Consider the following 19,697-nt stretch of genomic DNA (forward strand, 5'->3'; position numbering starts at 1 on the left):
GGTCTTCTGCAGGTAAATAAGTTGGTGATTTATAGTGATTAAACACTTTATTTAAAGAACTAATTTCCCAGGTGGCCTACCTGAGAAATAAGCATTGCCAAACTGATACCTGATGACAGTAATTTTACCATCCAGCACTAAATTCAGATGATGGATGAAAGAGACAATAGCGAGGCAGGGACGTTTTGGTGAGAAATTGCAAATTAATTCACAGAATTGTTGAGGTTTGAAGGGACCTCTTGAGATCATCGAGTGCAACCCATCTGCCCAAGCAGGGTCAGGTAGCACAGGTTGTCCAGGACTGTGTCCAGTTGAGTTTTGAATATCTTCACAGATGGAGACTCCACAAGCTCTGCCAGCGTATGACATCCCTCACAACAAAAAAAGTGTTTTCTTGTGTTCCAGTGGAATTTCATGTGTTTTAATTTGTGCCTGTTGCCTCTTGTCCTGTCAGTGAGCACTGCTGAGGGGAGGCTGGCTCCCTCCTCTTCATTGCATCCCATCAGATATTTATGCACATACATAAGATCACCCCTGAGCCTTCTCTTGTCCAGGCTAAAGAGTCTTAGCCTCTCCTCACATGACAGATGCTCGTCCCTTAATCATCTTTGCGGCCCTGTCCTAGGATCCCTCCAGTTAAGTCCATATCTTTCTTGTGCAGGGGAGCCTAGAACTGGACACAGTGCTGCAGGTACGGCCTCACCAGTGCTGAGTAATTTGTTCAAGAAGTCCAGGGAATGTCCATTCTGCCAGCGCTGCCAAGAAGGGTCTATCCAAGGTTAAAAAAAAAATCTCACAACAATTCCTTCTTCTCAGCTGTTCTTGCTGCAAACATAGTTAAGTATATACACTGATGGAAAGGAATAATAGGTTTAAATATACTGGATTTGAAATAAACATGATCTTGTAAGTCAATCTTAAGGAAAAGCTACTCCCTTGAAGTGAATCATCCTCATTGAACATTTACTTGCATAAGTGAGTGTAACAGTGCAAAAGGCCACATTCTCTCAAGCCGATATTGTTACTATTGGATAGTGTGCTGGTTTTCACTGGGCTAGAGTTAATTTTCTTCCTAGTAGCTAGCATGGGGCTGTGTTTTGGATTTGTGCTGAAAACAGTGTAGGTAATACAGGGTTGGTTTAGTTACTGCTGAGCAGTGCTTACACAGAGTCAAGGCCTTTTCTGCTTCTCACCCCACCCTACCAGCAAGGAGGTGGGGGGGGCACAAAGAGCTGGGAGGGGACACAGCCGGGACAGCTGACCCCAACTGACCAAAGGGATATCCCACATCATATGACATCATGCTCAGCATATAAAGCTGGGGGAAGAAGGAGGAAGGGGAGGATGTTCAGAGTTATGGTGTTTGTCCTCCCAAGTAACTGTTATGTGTGATGGAGCCCTGCTTTCCTGGAGATAGCTGAACACCTGCCTGCTGATGGGAAGTAGTGAATGAATTCCTTGGTTTACTTTGCTTGCATGCATGGCTTTTGCTTTACCTGTTAAACTGTCTTTATCTCAACCCACGAGTTTTCTCACTTTTGCTCTTCCAGTTCTTACCCCCATCCCACTGTGGGGCAGTGAGTGAGTGGCTGAGTGGTGCTTAGTTGCCGGCTGGGGTTAAACCATGACAGATAGTATCTAAATCCTCAGAATAGACACACATGCGACAAACAAAATGAATAAAATCCAACCACACTTCCCTTAAAAAAATTTTATTAGAATGCAGCAATGACTGTCAGAAATAACATTCTGATAATCTAATTTTGTAGTGAGAAAACATTGCATTGTGAGGGTCTCATTTCTTGCCCATTTTGTATTTGAACAACCAAGCATTTCAGAATTCAGAATGTTTAGAAAATACCAGCTCAGCTTTGTCAGCCAGGAAGGAAGTGAGGCACTGGACAGGGAGAACAGAAGTAGCCCTTAATAATGTATAGAATAAAAAGATTTTGAAGGAAAGGTGTTTGTTTTTTTTTTTTTCTCCATGCCTTCTTAATTGTATTGAGAAATACACTCAAAGCCTCTTCCATGAGAACACAGAACACTACAACAGTGCCAGACACATTTTATGCCTTAAATTTTAAGCCTTAAATTTGCCAACATGTTCACGAGCTATGATCATCCTTTGAATCTGAGCAGTTCCCTCATAAATCTGGAAAGAAGAATTGCAATAATATTAGCTAACAAGTTTTTAAAAGGTTTTAACAGATCTACACTTCTAAACCTTCACAGCACTAATCCGGTGTGGATTAGGATGTGCAGAAAGAGAGAAAACAGAAAATTCGAGTGTGACAGAGTAACTACAGTGGGCTAAATGGAATAAATCACATACAAGGTATTGAGAGACAGTCTTGTTCTCTCAGGTGCTCTTATCTAAATTCAATAAGGTTCTCATGAAAATAAACAGACGTGGTGGATGAAGAAGGATGAGGAAAATTTCTTATCTGAGGAAGAAAATACATAATTTAGGTTTTACAAAGTAGGATTTAAAACAATAGGTGGAAGGGAAGAGGTGACTTGTGCTTGAAGTGTTGTATTTTCTTTGACTAGCCTTTCAAGGTCATACCAAATGTTCTCTTTGATCCATTTACTTCCATTGCTTCTTCTTAACTAGTACTCTCTCCCATACAGTTTTATTGGGGTTTTTGTTTTATTTTTTTAATGATGTATTCTTGCACTTTTTTCTAGAAAGAGCCTGCATCATCCCTCTGTTCAATTTGTTTGCTGGCAGCAAAGTCAAAGATAGACAACAAAGCATATATGAAGCTCTCATGCTGAAGGAGACCATATGCTCCGCAGGTATACTGCAATGTAATGCGAGGGCTGAGGCAACATAGTTTAGGGGTTTAAGCGTTTCAGCTCCCAGTTCTGCCAGAACTTGGTTTGGCAAATTGCTCAAATTCGTACAAATTCACTTTCTCATTCACTTACAGGAATTATCTTCCCAAGAACCTTACAGAGCTTTTTGAAAATAAAGATGCTATACCTGTGTTCACATTAGGTTTTTTGTTCAGAAGACATTGTTCATTCCCAAAGTGAATTCTCTGACTGCTGCTGCTTACCCCATGTTGATCCAGTTCATGGAGCAGATTGTATTTTATGAATACTAGGTGCCTTTTGGAGCAAACTGAAATTGAAGCTCTGCTTTCTCTATATACCAAATACCCACCAATCCCTAATGACGATATAATGGTCCAATCGTACAACTGGACCCTTAAAATTACATGTATATCGGTGACGTACAGTCCAAGGAGCCAAACAGGCTTGCTATGAACTCCGCCTGCCCAAACTGCTTATAGTAGTGTAGTTATAGGGGCCTCAGCCGCTGTTCCTGCAATCTACTAATCTGCTCCTATTGCACTAAATTATTTGCTGATGAAGACAGCCATGGAACTCAAGTGTGAAGACATCAAAACTCACAATCTTCTTAAGTAATTACAAGAAAGGTTTTCGTTTATAAGCTGATGGAAATTGTTTCAAGAATCATTGACAATTAAAGAAGGGAAGTTTTCCAAATGTGAGAAAGGAAACTAAGTTAGAGTTTCTGCCAGAGTAGCCTAGATTTGTAGCCAGACAAACCTAGAGCAGAGCAAGGACATGTGAAGATGTTACCAGTAAACACAGTATTAGAATTGTGTAATACTGAAAAAGATCAAATATATGGAAGAAAAGTTGGAAAACCAAGTTTTTGTACGAGACGTATGGCCAAAAGCATATACCATCTGGAATTGGTCAGCAATACAGTAAAGCACAGTGAAGTGCAAGGTATAATCAAGAGACACGGACAAAATAATTGTAAAGACAAAAGCCTTTCCTGAATTCTTTTGGGGATGAAGTGGAATGGAAAAACACCAAAAATGTAATACTAAATCTGATTAATCTGAATAATTAAAAAAGTCTACTTAGCCATGCTTTTGTGATGGGTGTAATAGAAAAATCTCAATAACTGGGAACCTGTAAATTCACTCTCAGCTTTCAAACAAAGTTCTAACCCTCACACCATCTTTCTCTAGAAAAGCATGCAACCTGACACGAAAAAGGCCCAGTCATAACACAGTTCAATTAATCATTCATTTCCTCACTCACAGGAGTGCAATTAGTTCTAAGAATGTTTAGATTCGAAAATAGTGGTCGTCATTCCTTAAATAGAGAAAAATAAATTCTTGGCTAGTGAGAATAATAGTTTTCATTTTAAAGTCAGCTGTAAGAGAAATATTAACTACCTAGAATCTTAAGAATGACAGTTGTTACAGCTAACTAACAATACAAGCCATGGTCCGCATGCATTTCTTGATATCATCTATTTTGATATGCCTATGACATTAATAGCGACTAGGTAAAAGAGGTGAAAAGATAAAGATTACTGGTTTTGCTGAACACAATTAAAATATTCTTGCTGAATGAAGAACTGTAGCATAGTATATGCTAACAGAAGAATTATGACATGACATGGAGTAACTTCTTGGCAGTAACACTGCAAAAAAAAAATGGCATTATGGGTGACTACGGGCTAAACATTAGTAAATGTGAGCCCGTTTTGTTGTTAAAAAAAAAAAAAAAAAGAAAAAAAAGGCTAATCACTCCAGGTTGTGTCACACTTCTGTTAATACACCACATGCAAGATAATCATTCCACAATACTCAATACTGGTGATATCTCAACTGAAGTATTCTACCCAGCTTATGATACCAAAATTTCAAAAAGAAGGTTTAGAGCACAGCGACAAATGATGAAGAGGCTGGAAACAGAAAGGGAAAAAAACACCCCAAACCCAACCAAACAGAAAAAAAACCCACAACTTATGGGGAAAAAGGTGAAGAAGCTGCTTTAGTGCTCAGGCTGAGAGGAAAGCTGAACTATAGGCAGGCACCAGTCCAGGATACATATGGAAGATCAGAGGATTTCCATCACTGAAGGTTTTCAAGAACAGCATTATTCATAAACCATATCTACTTATAGAATACCAAAGTAAGCACCAGTATTTTGATCAGTTTTTTCTATGGTGTTTTTTTCTGAGCTCAAAATCTTCAAAATTAAGAGTCCAACAATTTCAAAGAGCTAGCACAGCAGGGGACACACACACCATAATTTATTTCTCTTATGTGGGTTGAGTTGTTGGTCCAGTGCAATGACTTTTGTATGCAAGAATCTTCCTGATTTGAATGACTCTTTCTTTAAATTGAAAGATTATTGCTTTCATTCTAAAAACTTTTTTTTTTTTAAAATGTGTACATCATGATTTAAGTAGCCATTAGTTTATTTTATATAAAATTTATGCATTACTATAAAGATCACATTCTCTCTTTTACTTACCTGGTAAATTTTAGCATCTCTCATTAGTTTTTCTACAGGATATTCAGTATTAAATCCATTTCCTCCAAAAATCTGTACTGCATCTGCAGCTACTTGGTTTGCAATATCACCAGCAAATGCCTTTGCAATGGAAGCATAGTAGGTATTCCTGCGACCAGCATCAACTTCCCATGCAGCTCTCTGATAAGCCATCCTAGCAAGTTCCACTTTCATTGCCATTTCAGCAAGCAAGAAAGACACTGCTTGGTGCTATGAATGATGAAATAAACTAGGTTAACATTGCCCGCTTAAAATTCTATGACATCCAAGAAAAATATAATCTTAATACAGTGATCTCTTCAACAAACTCAGTAAATTGTACTAGAGGAGTTCTACAGAATATGGATCAGGCTCTCATAATTGTATGTTGAATTAGACTTCAAAGTTTTTAATTCTCAAATCCATTTAGTCATAGGGATTAAATACTAAATTATGAAGTTGTTCTTTACTATTTATGAGATTGGTATTTACCTTGCTGCTTATTTGTATTTCTTTAAAACTGGTAAGCGGTGTGATTGGCAATGTATTCTATTAGTATTAATACTGTGCATCTTGTTTCACATACCTCAGAGGTTCTTTCCTTTCCTGAAAATCCCTGTTTATCAGCACTGAAGAACTTAAGTATGTCCTGATAGTACATGAGTTTCAGGTTTTTGGGCAGAGTTTTCTTTCTGCTTTTACTATTATCATTGATAAATTATAGAAAAATTCCTGAAGTTACCACATAACTAAGTTTACTTAAATGGTGCTGACCCTATATACTTGGAAACCCCAAAATGACAGAGATATAAAAATTAAGGAACTAAAAAAAAAAAAAAGTATCAAGGAACAACCTTGAAAAATCAGTAGTAGTACATCTGGTGTGAAAACATAACTTTAATTTATATTCTCTCTCTCTCTCTCCCCACCCCCCCCACCTCCACTTACTTCAACAATTGGTTTCCCAAAAGTTTTTCTCTCCAAAGCGTATCTAGTAGCTTCATCAAGAGCTCTTTTTGCTAATCCAACAGCACCAGCTGCTACCTGAATTGAATACGGCAGAGAATAAAAAAATCAGAAATTCCTACTGTGTTTTATAAATAAGATATTTCTGATACTTACAGGTGGTCTGGTCTTATCAAAAGCTCCCATTGCGATTTTAAAGCCAGCTCCCTCAGCTATTAATACATTTTCTTTTGGGACTCTCACATCTTCAAAGACAATACCTCTTGTATCTGAGCAGCGTTGACCCATATTCATTTCCTGAAAAGGGAAATTTACAGAGGTGCAACCAAATTGGATGATTCAAAGGTACAATACGTTTTCATTCTTTAGTTTACTCAAAGCTTAAAGTATGCTTTTTTCCCCAAAATACTTAATCTAAAAATTACCATATACTAGTTTTGCACTTGCAGACCAGCATGCCCTTAATTTGTCTAAACTGGGCAGTTTACTTTCTCCTTATATGAAATCAGTTCTGTAGCTGTAATCAGATGTCTTTCTCTAGTTCAACTAATTGATGTCTCTCTCTAGTTCAACTATATCCTTTGAGATGGGAGTGGAAAAAGTAAAGAATCTAATATTCAGGCAGTACAGGTGTAGTACAAGTAAATAAATGAGCTTTTCAAGTTTTCTGATTCCTTTCGTAATGTTCAACATCCAGTTTTCCCTACTACTAAAAATAGTGTTTGGTTTCTTTTTTTTTTTTTTTAAAGAGAGAACTAGCACCAGTGTCTCCAAGGCCTCTTTCTTGACCAGCACTAGCTAAAATTAAAGCTCACTGCATGCGTATTTATGGTTAAAATTGTCCAACTTGCTTCTTATCCTTTCAAGGCATACTACTTCTCATTTATTGGCACTTGTCAATAAAATAGTTCTCAAAGATTCTTTTGCAGCTGTTCAAAGTCATCTTACTTTAGACCATCCTGAATAATTCCTTATCTGAATTAAAAAAATTATAATTAAGTATGTCTTATGAATAGTTTCTGTATGTTGTGAAAATGAAAAGATCATTGTACATGAGCATATGAAAACGTTCAGTTGCGTAACAGTCTTTTTTCTTCAATGGTAATTTGTTGCATTATTGGTTTAGAATTGAACAATAATTCCTGGCTTGTGAAATAAGAGATACAGTCTTCACCTTTCTTCCAATTTGGATTCCAGGGCTATCTGCTTCCACAATGAATCCAGTAAAGGCTTTGCTTGCAGGAGCTTTTGGATCTGGATTGGTACGAGCTAGCAAAAAATACCTAGTGTAAAACAAAGAGGGATGCAGTTTATCCTCACAGTTAACAACCAGATACTTTTTTTAGCTAACATTTTAAATGTTTTTATGTGCATTTTTACCAAATAATAAATTCTATCTGTAAGTTAACAGCACTTTTTTCTTGCCCCTCCCAAAAATAAACTGAGAGGGAGCAAGACAGAGGAAGTTTCAGAGATTCAAGATTTCAGAAAATTTAATAAAATTACTTCAGATCGACAGGCAAAGATTCTCCGCCTTTTCCATGTATTGTAAGTCTTTATGTCATTATCAGCTTCATGAATAGTACAAAAGAAATCTAGTCACAGCACGTACATAAAAATTAATGCTTAGGAAATACATTCTTGCTTGCAAAATGTTATGTTAACACCTGATTTCAAAGATCTTAATTTTATTCTTCTAAGTGTAAGCTGTAAATAAGTATTTCTCTTAGAAATTAAAGAGCTGTAAATCACATTTATGGTGTTCAGTAATGTCAAAAAGATATCTGGTAGATTGTCTTTAATGGATCTGCTGTGAACAATGAAATAAACAACTACAAAATTCAGCTTTTGGATAAATGTATAAAGTTTTTCTACTTGAATTAAGAAGAATTTGTGTGTTGCAAATCAGTGTGATGTGAGACATGGTGAAAGAGGTTTATATTGTAAAGCACGCTCCACAGACACCACAGCAATATCTGGATTCTTTGACAGCTGGAAAATGTCTTCCCTTCAGAAAGTAAAAGGTAATACCACAATCCAAGCGTTTCTAGCTTCACTAGAAGTGAGACGTGTTTCTAGTAAAATCAGAAGCAACTGATCTCAATCACCACAACTACAAAGCAAGGTAGCTAGTAGTATGAACCTCTTGAATACTTTGCAAGTTAAATCATACTGTTGCTGTGCTGCCCTTAAGAAAAAGCAAAATTAATTTTGCTTGATAGCAGCATGAATTAAGAGGCCTTCTTGAGTAAGGAGTTGTCATGTCATCGCTCATTTTCCTTTTTAGCCTTTGCACAACACTGAGACTGCATTCTTATACCCTATCCTGATAAACTGGTCAGAGATTAAAGCATAGCATGTTGAAACACAATGAACATTCAGATTTATAACAGATCTTGAACGAATTTAACTTTGGGGGCAGAGGGGGGAAGCCACTATATAACATAACAACAGAAAATGTAACATGAGGTAACAGTTAACACACCAGTTTGCTTTCCCACCGTTTGTGATCCACATCTTCTGACCGTTAATAACATATTCATCTCCTTTCTTCTCAGCCTTTGTTTTTATACCAGCCACATCAGAGCCTGCTCCAGGCTCTGTTACACAGTAAGCCTAAAAGAAAATAAAATGCAAGATCTTGAGGAATAGAAGTTCTGTTTTTAGGCAACCACAAGTTATTGCAGACTATGTGCATCAAACTGATCTGCAAAAGGTTTAAGTGAACTGCATGGTAAAGCCCTAAACATTAAATAAAAAACAAACAAACAAACAAAACAAACAAAAAACCAACCCAACCCCAAAAAAAACACAAACTCTGATGTGAAAGCTGAGGATCTTTAAAAACTGAAAATAAGAGCACCAAGTAACATTTTATGTTTACTGTGTCCTTCATTGTATGAGGCTTAGTTGTTCAGATTTGAATGCATTGCACATGAATCTTGACTTCTTTCTATGTAAAAAGTACTGCTTATATAATATTTAAGATCACAAATAGAGTTTAATTACCATTCAAGTTGAGTTTTTCTTTATACAAACCTTGTATTTTTCTTAAATGCCTACACCCCCTCTTGAAAGGGAAATAAAAGGTATTGATTTTTGGTAAGTGACTTAGGATGGGGACATTTTTCCAAGTAATATCTTCTATTTGCTTATTGACTGTATCTCATTAGCTATTCCCTGACTTTCAGTAAATGCCGCTGTTTATTTAAAAACCAAAATGGGCTAAGTTGTGAGTACATGTCAGTGTTTTCAGGGAAAAAAAAAAAGAGAAAAAAAGAGAAAGAGAGAGAGAGGAAATGAGAGAGGAAAAACAAGTAATATTGATTAATATGGTTTAGGAACATTCTACAGTGTAGCAGTTTTACTTACACACATTATTGGTTCCTCTGTCATTCTTCCTAAGTATTTTTTCTGCTGATGCTCATTTCCTGCAATGATTACTGGCATTTGCTGAAAGAAAATATTTAGACCATTAATCCATTGTTTTGAAGCGCACAGATTCTAGTTTAAGGGACATAAGACAGAACTTACCCCTAGGGAATTTGCTTCAATGGCAGTTTGAACCCCTGTACATCCATAAGCTAACTCTTCCGTAATAAGGCATGCTTCAAAAGTGCCAAGGCCAAGACCACCTACAGTTGAAATACTTCATTTACTAAAATGGGTTTAAATTGTAACATATTAGTGATTTACACAAATTAATTAACAAAAACATATTCCCCCACATACATTTGATTGTGTACCATGTTTGATTAGACATTCTCATGCAAGCTTTTTAAATAAAGTTTTGTCGGAAGAGTAACAGGTGATTTGAAAATTACGTATCACAGTTCCAGGGTTATTGTGTGATTCATGTGGGACAAGTTGCACAAAGCAGCAAGAATGTACCACTTGAATTTTTTTACTACTTTACATTTGAGAATGAAGAGTTCTTAGGAAGCAGAGAGAGGGCTCCTGAGCTACCACAGCACTTGGGCAGAGGGGAAGTGTCCATATTAGTCACACAACCAACTCAGTAACCTGTTTCTGACAGAAGCCAACACTTTGGGAAGTACATACCAATGCAATAACAATACAACTAACTTCCTCAAAAATATTTTCCCGAGCCTCCAGGTGACTTCCTCAGCCAAAGAGATACCTCTCTGTGGTATCTTTGTTATTCTAACCCTTGACAGACATTTCTTACGTGGATTTGCCCAGTCTCTTTTTGAATCTATGTAAAATTTTAGCATCAACATCATCCAGGGGCAATGAGTTTCACAAATTAACTACACATTGCATGTGGAACCATCTCCTTTCATTTACTTTGAACTTGCCATCTGCTCACTTAATTTGATGCCTTCTAGTTATATTGAAAGGGACAGTGAACTATCAATCCCTTTTCGCACTCTCCATGACACTGACATTTTAGTCATTTCTCATACAGAAGCTACACCTCACACAGAAGATACATCTTTTATAATCTTTGTCATCCTTTTAGGAACCTTTTCCATTTCCACAATACTCTTTTGAGATGGAAGGATCTGACTACATAATGAATTAAAGAGGCAAGTGCAATTTGGATTCAGGCAGCAGCATAATTATGCCTTCTGCTTTTTTCTTCGTTCCCTTAAAGGTCCCTTCTGACCTTAAATTTTATGGTTTTGACCACTTCTGAGCATTATGCTGACGTTCACAGAACTACATATTATAAGCCCAAAAATCTCTTTTTTGAGAGGCAGTAACTAGTTCAGAAGATACCATTTCTCTGTGAAGTTCGGATTGCTTCTTTCGCTTCTCATGTGCATCGCTTTTCCTTTTTTGAATTGCATTTGCCATTTTAACAGTCACTCAGTTTCATGACCTTCTCCTGCAGCTCTTTGCACCAGCCTCATCTTTTCTACACTGAATAACTTAGTATTATCAGTAAACTCTGTCACCTCAGTACTGAGCCCCTTTTCCAGTTTATTTATAGATATTCCAAATAGCACAAGACCCAGCAAGGCTGTGCTGCTAATTTTTCCACTATGAAACCTGAAGATTTTAGAACTCATTTTGGAAGTGCAAGCATTCTATATCAACCAGTTGTTCACACACTTATCAGCTACTTCAGAGAACTCCAATGATTTTATGAGGCATGACTTCCTTTCACAAAAACCCTTCTCTAGCATATCATGTTTATCTGTGCCCGCTATTTCTGTACTTCTTCTTACTTGCTCTTAATTTACATGGTGTATCAGGCTTACTAGTATGTATTTTCCCAGATCTCCCTTGGAGACCTTTTAAAGCAATGGTGTCCAATTTGCCACTTGTAATTTTTCATTTAATAACCAAGTGATTATAAACTGCAGTAGTCCAGCTGTTTCAGCCTTTAGTTTCTCTAGAATTTGTGGCAGACTAAATCTGGTCCTTACAATTGCTCCTTTTGTCTCTTTGTTCCTTAACCTCATTTATTAAATTTTTGATACAAGATATACCCTCTGATTAGTCTTCCAAAAAAAGGGTCTGCTATGGACATTTCCCTAACTTCTTTTTCAGGTAATATAAATGCAAAAAACTAAATCATTTAACATTTTTTCTATGGTTACTCAAATATCTAAACACTGCCAAAGCACTGCTGTACTGCACCTAATCTAAACTGAAAAACTGTCCTTCTGGAATAAAATTAAACTCTTAAATTGCCCCAGCCTGTGTCAGAGACTAGAACAAAATATGACCTTCTAATTTCTCTACCTAATCAGCTGACACAGTGCACCAGGGGCACATTAGGCAGTTGTAATCACGGTAGGAAAATCTGGTCATAAATTAGTAAATCATAATCTGTCTAATTTGTCTCCTGATTACATCCACACCTAGTAACACTTGTATGTGTCAACCTGCCTACTGATTAAATTTAGATTATTCAAGTATGCAACTGTTTATTTTATACAGGATCCATAATTACACATATAAATCTCATCTAATGCCTTTTCTTTGTTTCATTTTACAGATTAAAAAGAATGTTTACTTACCACAGGTTTCTGGTATGTGTGAATTCATAAGACCAAGTTCCCAAGCCCGTTTTATAAGCGGAAGAGGATACTGAAATAGATAGGGGAAAATCACCTTCTGATTCATCACAATCAACATTTTAAATTTTATGCAGGTTAAGGTAAAAGTCTATTTTTTCCCTTACACTATGGCAGATTTACCTCTCCAGTTTTGTCATATTGTGCAGCAACAGGAATAATTTCCTCCACGGCAAATTTACGAGCAGTAGCTTGAAACTCTTTCTGTTCATCAGTAAGTTCTATGTAAAAACAAAACAAAAAAAATTCTCTACTATCTTTAATTTTGCCAGTTGTCAGACTATGAGAAAAGAGAAAACAAGAGTGTCCTTCCAGGACAACCCGAACCACCACTTCCTGGGCCTCTCCAGGAAGCAAAATGCTCAGCTTCCTCTTCCTCCTGGGAGAAAGACTCCACTGTTCTCTCACCAACACCTACAATGCACTTACTTACTTCTGACAAAATTATCCACAAAATATTGAAAACAGAGTAGAGAGGACTGTGTAACATAAAATGTATTACCAAAAGAAACAAGAAGAATGCTGTACTAATTAAATGGAGGAAGAGAAGGAGGCAGATGCCATCTGAAGATCCTGGCTATTCAGTTTCAAAAGCCTAGCTGCTGACCCACTAAATTTGCTTTATGTATATAATATGCCAAGATGAGGATGAGCGTCTTGAAACATTTCCTTATAACCAAGTCCAACTATGACTACATTTAGTTACTTTAACATTGTAAACGGCAATGTGAGACAATTATTCAAAGCTAAGACACTTTGGCAATAAAAAAGCTTAAGACAGACATGAGTTAAAAAACCAAGAAAATCTTATAAACACTACACACATACCTGACTTGCCTGAGCTGAGGAAGAAAGTAATTTTGGTTTTCAAACATTTTTTTTAAAAAAAGAATAGAAATCTATTTAGAATAAATACCTTAATTTTAAATTCATATTGAACTGCAATATAGGATTTTATTTTTTTTAACTCTGCAATTTGCCCTTAATTGCTATATTTCTTTTGAAAATTGTAATACTTACCAAAGCTAAAGCCAGTTCCAGGTTTGCCTACATGTAAGTTTTGAGCAGGTTTACTAGAATGTGACCTCCATCCATGCCCTGCAATGGTTTGAAGCATTTGCTAAAGAGAAAAAGAACATGAGGTGTAAGATCTTTACAGCTCAGGTCTCCTAAAGCTACTAGCCTGACTATGGCACAACTTTAAATGTAGAATCCCTCTTTAGAAACAATATCACATCAAGTATAATACAATTACTACAGTGATAAAAATTCTTGGCTACCTTAAGTTTTCTTCCTGTGGAAAGCAGCGCTCACATGAACTGACAGCTATACCAGGAATCCCAGGCTTTAACAGCACCAAAGACGAGTGAACTGCTGTATCCACTTTTACATATTGTGCAATTGATTATTTAAAAATAATAAAGCATAATTAAAATTTATGTTCACAGAGACATAGCAACATATATTTCTTTCATTTATACACACACTCATCAAACTTGATTTTCTTGCCCGCTAGTGATTATTCTATCTATCCAATGTTTACCCAAATGCAGATTTAGCAAGACTCTACAACCAACTTACCTATTAACCAATATCTATCAGAATATTCTGATAATGTCCCAGACTCATGTCTGCTTTCTTTTAATATGCTGCTGCCATGGACAATTAGTGATTATTGTTATTATACTGCAAATAGGACAGAACTCAGTAGACTATCTGAAGTTTATTTTTCTTCCTAATACTTATCACAAATTTATTCTTTTTCATTGTTAAGTGCTTTCTTTGCTTTTTTAAGTTTAGTACCCACAAATATTATTGTTACAGCTATTTTCAGAATACCTTCATACTGTGCAAAAACATGTCTGAATCTGATTTTAATAGGTTGTTTTACTCTCTTTCATCCTTCAATAGTTATGTATCTCTGAAATGTTTGGGAAAAAAGTAAAAAATATTTAATTGGATAAATTTCTAGAAAGACCCAAATCAATACTGTGTGAAGGCTTGTTCTTGATTTTCTTATGTGAAAATGTAGAAAGAAAAACCAACCAACCAACCAACCATGATCAGACAAGTCACTTATTCCGTAACATTAAAAAAATTTAATTAACCATAACAGTGCAAAAATATCACAGGAATTTTACTGGAAACTCTAGAAGACAAGGACATTACAGAAAGTTACATAGCTGGGGAGGCAACAAGTAGCTTCAAAACGTTGTGGTAGATAACTGTGCTCTTAAAAATAAGAATGCTACTCAGATGGTTACAAAGTTACAAGAAGCATGGAAAACACAGGCAGTAATAGGCATCAACACAGTGAAAAAGGTATTTCCAGAGGATACGGAAAACAACTATGAAGTTGAAAGGTGAAGAAATGCAGAAAGACCACTGCTAGGCACAGAAGAGGGGGAGGCTATGACATAATGGAATACTCAACTGTTAAGTCAGTTTATTAATAGTTCAGGAAGGATTGCATATTCCAGTAGGCAGTATATTATTCATCGCAAGTTTTCACAAGCCACAGACATTGCAAAATGGTATCTTGCTAAGTTTTGTGTTACTGCTACCACTCATATAGAAAAACATAACAAACAATACCAACAAACACCTAGAAAGACCTGTCCTTCAGAATGTTTTATACCTTATTTTATCTGGAAAAAGACAAGATGGGTTGGAAAAAAGCCAGATGACTGTAATTTTTTGCTAAAAGTGATACTCTATATGAAAAAAGCTGACAAATTTATACTAGAGAACTTATGTCTATTGTTTTTTGTACCAGAGTAGTATGCAAGGTCAACACTGAAGGTTACTTTGGAAAAACTCAACACTCCCCCCACTAACAGAAATATGAATTAGACAGGTGAGATTCATACCTGGAAGTTGCATGAGCGATCAAGTGACAAAGGATCATGGTTTGCTACACGTAAGAATTCGGATGACCGTCTGTCTACTCTGTCAACCTCCCTATTCCTTGACTCAGAGGAACAGTTAGATTCAGTGACAAGCTACTGCTAGTGGTGCTCAGATGCAACTCCTACTGCATTTCTTTGCGCTACTGCATAAGTTTTGTCACAATTAGAAATATGGTTGTTAAAATGGCAAGACTAACGCTGGAATAATCTACTGATGGGAAAAGGGTATGACAAGGATACACACAGAAGTGATGCAATCTTTATTACCTTAATGCCAAAAGAACTACAGGAACTTGTTCAAAAAGCTGCACATCACAGAAAAAGGTAGGACAACAATAAGCTAAGGTCACTAACCTTGATTCTCCCTCACATAACTTGGGACAAGAATGAAAAGAGTTGTCAAGAGCAGTTTGTTGCTGAGGTAACATGTCAGGAGGCTGAACTTGAACCACCAATGCCCTACAGTAGGCATTAACTGTCGGCTTTGCTTGCCTAAAGCATTATTTTTGATCTATAAAACACCAACTGGCTTCAGATGGAGACTTCTTCCCTCACTGACACTGTCACCGCAACACTTTGGACACATGGTCAAGCTGCATCACTTTGGGGCAAAATAACACTGCTGCCAGGACGCTCTGACGAAGGGCCCTTCAACTAATTCAGACTCATGAATGACTTTGAAGTGGGGAAACCAGAAAAAGGCCTGTGTAACTGCTAAAGAAGGTACTACCCGAGTTTTGAATAATTTTTACTTTCTAGGTTGAAGCTAGGAGGTTAACAGTGGTTCAATATAGCAGAATGTTAGTACTTAAGAAAAACAACTATTACACATCACACATATTTTAAAAAATTAGCATAGGTAGTATAGCTAGGTATGCTTAAGGAAACACATTGCATAAAATACCCTGAACTATAAGCCCTGATGTTTTGAAGCTGTCTCCACTGTTTTAAGTGGGAAGCAGGAGGTGCCAGACCTACACAGGGTTTCTGTAAAGACTTTGCAGCACGGCCTTTGGCACATGAAGAGCCCCGAGGTTGTGCAACAACTCAGCTAAAGAATAACAGATGGCAACACCCATTCAGACCATTAAGATTAAGGCCATAAACTCACGAATAATAAAGCAGAAACGGGAAAAAACAGAACAGTGACTGGATTTCAGCCCTGCACGGCTTTGCCCTCCGGGGCTCCCGGGCAGCCCCTCGGCCTTCCAGCTGTCAGGGCCAGGAGCGGGCGGTCACAGCGGGGGGCGCCGGCCTTGCCCCGCGGCCGCCGCCGGCGCTGCACGGCCCCAAGGCCGCCGGAGCTTCAGCCCTTCGCCCTGCGGCGCTCCCTCGGCCTGCGGCTCTTCCCCGCCACCACAGCGCCGGCCGCCAGCAGCGCCTCGCCCCGTCCCGTCCCGTTCCCCTGGGCCTCATGTCCTCCAAGCCCTCGCCCCGCGCCGCCCGGCCCGGCCGCTCACCCGAGTGACCCTCAACGCCGACATCTTGGCGGGGCTGCCGGGCAGTGGCGGAGGCTCCCGGCGGGGCGGGGCACTCGGGCAGGCGGGGCCGGTGCCGCGCAGGCCGCCCGCTTAGCCGAGCGCCGAGGGGGGCCTGGGGGTTGGGCCTGGGCCCGGCGTGGTCTGTGACCTCGAGAAGGCCGCGCGGTTGCTGTGTGGAGAGCCCGGTCCTGAGGCGGGCCGAGCTCAGGCGGAGGCCCGCGGGGGGCGAGCGGCCGGTCGGGCTGGCCGGGCCGGGTTTGGGCATGGCCGTCCCACCCCCGTCCAGCTGAAGGGGAGTTTGTTTCGTTTACGGCTTGCCCCACAAAACCTGTCAGGCAGAGGTTTTTGACCCTTCCCCAACAAGGCAGCCCACGCAGCAGACCTTGCGCTGCAGAGAAGGAAGTTTGCCTAAGGCTCAGCCAACTTGCTTTGTGTATGCCAAGTCTCCCGGGCCGCCTCCAACCACTTATGTCTTTTCCCTGTTAGCAGAAAAGTCCCTGTGACCTGTTTTAGCGTATTTTTGCCCCTCGGGTAATCATAAACTGGTATTTTGGAGGTGCACCAGGAAGTGGGGCGTGACTGGGACTGGTGCGCGGGCCCTGCTCAACCCCAGCCGTGGTGCGCCTGGTGCTTTTGTCTGTCACAATTTTCTGTTCTGTGCACAAAACGCAGTTTGTGCCTGGACTTGGTCTCTTTCCAAGAACATCTAGACTCGTAACTACAAAAGAATGCAATCTATTGGCATAGCTAGGCTTTTAAAATTTGATTTTCATACAAATGTGAACTTTAATACTGTTCTTAATTTGAGATGTCATAGTGATGTGTACTTTTGATAGTTAGGTAAAATGTGCTTATAAATGCTCTCAATTCTGGCTGTATGTTAAAGCAAAAACATTGGTTTTGTAAATTTGATTTATGCAGTGCATAAAACAGTCTTTTGAATATTATTGCTTCAGTGTTGTAAAGCAGTGTTATTCAAGGTTTTATTAAAATAACAGGCGCAGTAAGTGGGGACAACGGGGAGATTCACCTCAAAACTATACTCCTTACCTGAACTAAACTGTTCTTGTAGACACAGCCTGAGAAGGCAGTTGTCTGAAATTGTCCAACTGAGGAAACTGAGTCAGGAATACACCTTAACATTTGATGTTCTCCAGGCTTGCCTTGCACTAGAAGCATCTTTGCATGTGAAATTTGCTACTTGCTTCTGAAGACAGGTGTCTATGTACTTTCTGGAAGCACGCTTCTGTACTAAAAAGCTGCTAACTATCTGTGATCTCCTGCAGTGTTGTAGAGTTAAAGAACAGAAGGAGTTCCAGAAAAAGGAAGGAAGGAGTGCATGGAGCCAAGACAAAGGTATTCAAGGAGATTTCTGCTAAATGACAGGAGCAACTGGGGTAAGGTACTAGAACCAACTCTTGATTAAGGTCACTAGTTAATGCAGCTTGTAGTTATGAAGCTATACCCTTGCTCACCTTTCTCCACTCCCTCAAATAATTTTCTCTCTACCTCTCTTCACATCTCCTTCTTGGGTAGATGAATGAGAAATTTTTTGACAATGTCTTGTCAACAGAGTTTTTATGAAGCCAGTCTGGAGGGGAAAATTCAAAGCACAGACGACCTCCACTCAGTGGTCCATATCTACTAAGTATTTGGGAAGAGAGGGATATGAAAGATGGCAAGGTTATCTGTCAAAGCCTGAACCACTTGAACTTTGAGGTTCAAAATTATTTATGTAAGGAGTGAGAATAGGTAGAAGTTTCTGTTATGTGTATCTAGCATTTTTAGCATTTCTCACAGAAGCAAGAAATACAACACCTGCCTTTCCTTTTTATCTTCTCAAACCCTTACTACTCTGTCGTGTTTATTACTTATTATTCCTCTGATCACTTTTACTGCAGTAAAAATTGTGTACTGCATAGTTTGTTGCATTATTAACCTAGAATACTCTCTTTTATATTAACCACCAGAATACATGATGCTTATTGCTGAAATATATAAATTAGCAAGTAAACACAATAAGAATATTACAGTACACAATACAGTTCATTCCTTAAAGTTAGCATCTGTATTCTAGGCTGAAGTGTTACTTTTTAGTAGTAGTTATAAATGTGTTATGGTTTATTTTTTTAATTGTTAACAACAAACTAATTTGCTAATGAGCCTTCATTTTAGAAATAGAGAGCAACTTGGATTTTCTGCAGTGATTTATGTAATGCAAGTTACTGAAGTTACTGCAGTAAACAAGCATTGTAAAATTCAGTGTGTAGGTCCTGAATTCATGATCTACAAAGTAGAATCCTTTGCAATGCAGCAAGCATGGCAACTTCTTCTTAATAAAATGATTAATTTTTTTTTCTTTGATTCCTGCTACAATAGTAACTTCAAACATCTTAAACCCAACATTTTTTTCCTTAATGTCTGTTGCAAGCTCATGTAATTTTTGTAGTTTGTCTTGGGGTATTTTTTGGTAGCTTTTTCATGATCTTTAAAGCAATTAATTTGTTTGGAAAAAAAGACTGAAAACACCTATATGGGAACCTTTGAATTATCTAAAAATGAAGATAATGTGATGCTTGAATTAAAATATTTTCAAGTATATTTTTAGCTTGTTTGATTCCTGGGTATCACAAACATTACTTCATTTCAAATTTTCAATCTTTTTTAATTACAAAGCCTTATCTGCTCAGAGTCTTGAGTCTTGGAGGCTTTTAATTTGACTACTATTATGTAAATGCATCAAATATTTTTTTCCTTAATGTCATAAAACATACTGAATTACATTTATGTGACTATCTAACATGAACTATGCCTTAGAATAATGATCACCTGTCCTGATTTTTTTTCAAAGTATGATGAAATTCACTTTAGAATTTTTCAGGACTAACTGCTTTAAGAAACAAGTACTTACTTAGACAACCGTGGCTTTCACTTGTGTGAAAGATAAACAAGTTAATAAT

The 19,697-nt window shown here is 38.0% G+C and overlaps 1 protein-coding gene across 1 annotated transcript; it reads right to left on the reverse strand.

Annotated features, from left to right (window-relative positions):
- Positions 1–1,963: 1,963 nt before the first annotated feature.
- ACADM (acyl-CoA dehydrogenase medium chain) lies at positions 1,964–16,876 on the reverse strand. Its single transcript, XM_087733898.1, has 12 exons — positions 16,717–16,876; positions 13,368–13,467; positions 12,471–12,568; positions 12,291–12,360; positions 9,832–9,932; positions 9,670–9,750; positions 8,783–8,913; positions 7,472–7,580; positions 6,454–6,594; positions 6,280–6,375; positions 5,314–5,562; positions 1,964–2,152 (listed from the first exon to the last, which is right to left on the reverse strand). Exons 1-12 carry the CDS (start codon positions 16,738–16,740, stop codon positions 2,081–2,083), a joined length of 1,272 nt encoding a protein of 423 aa, XP_087590024.1. The 5' UTR covers positions 16,741–16,876; the 3' UTR covers positions 1,964–2,080.
- Positions 16,877–19,697: the final 2,821 nt, after the last annotated feature.

The sequence above is a fragment of the Nipponia nippon genome, unplaced genomic scaffold (assembly GCF_047370975.1).
Source record: "Nipponia nippon isolate SJK-2023a ecotype South Korea unplaced genomic scaffold, ASM4737097v1 scaffold_5, whole genome shotgun sequence".
NCBI classification, from domain to species: domain Eukaryota; kingdom Metazoa; phylum Chordata; class Aves; order Pelecaniformes; family Threskiornithidae; genus Nipponia; species Nipponia nippon.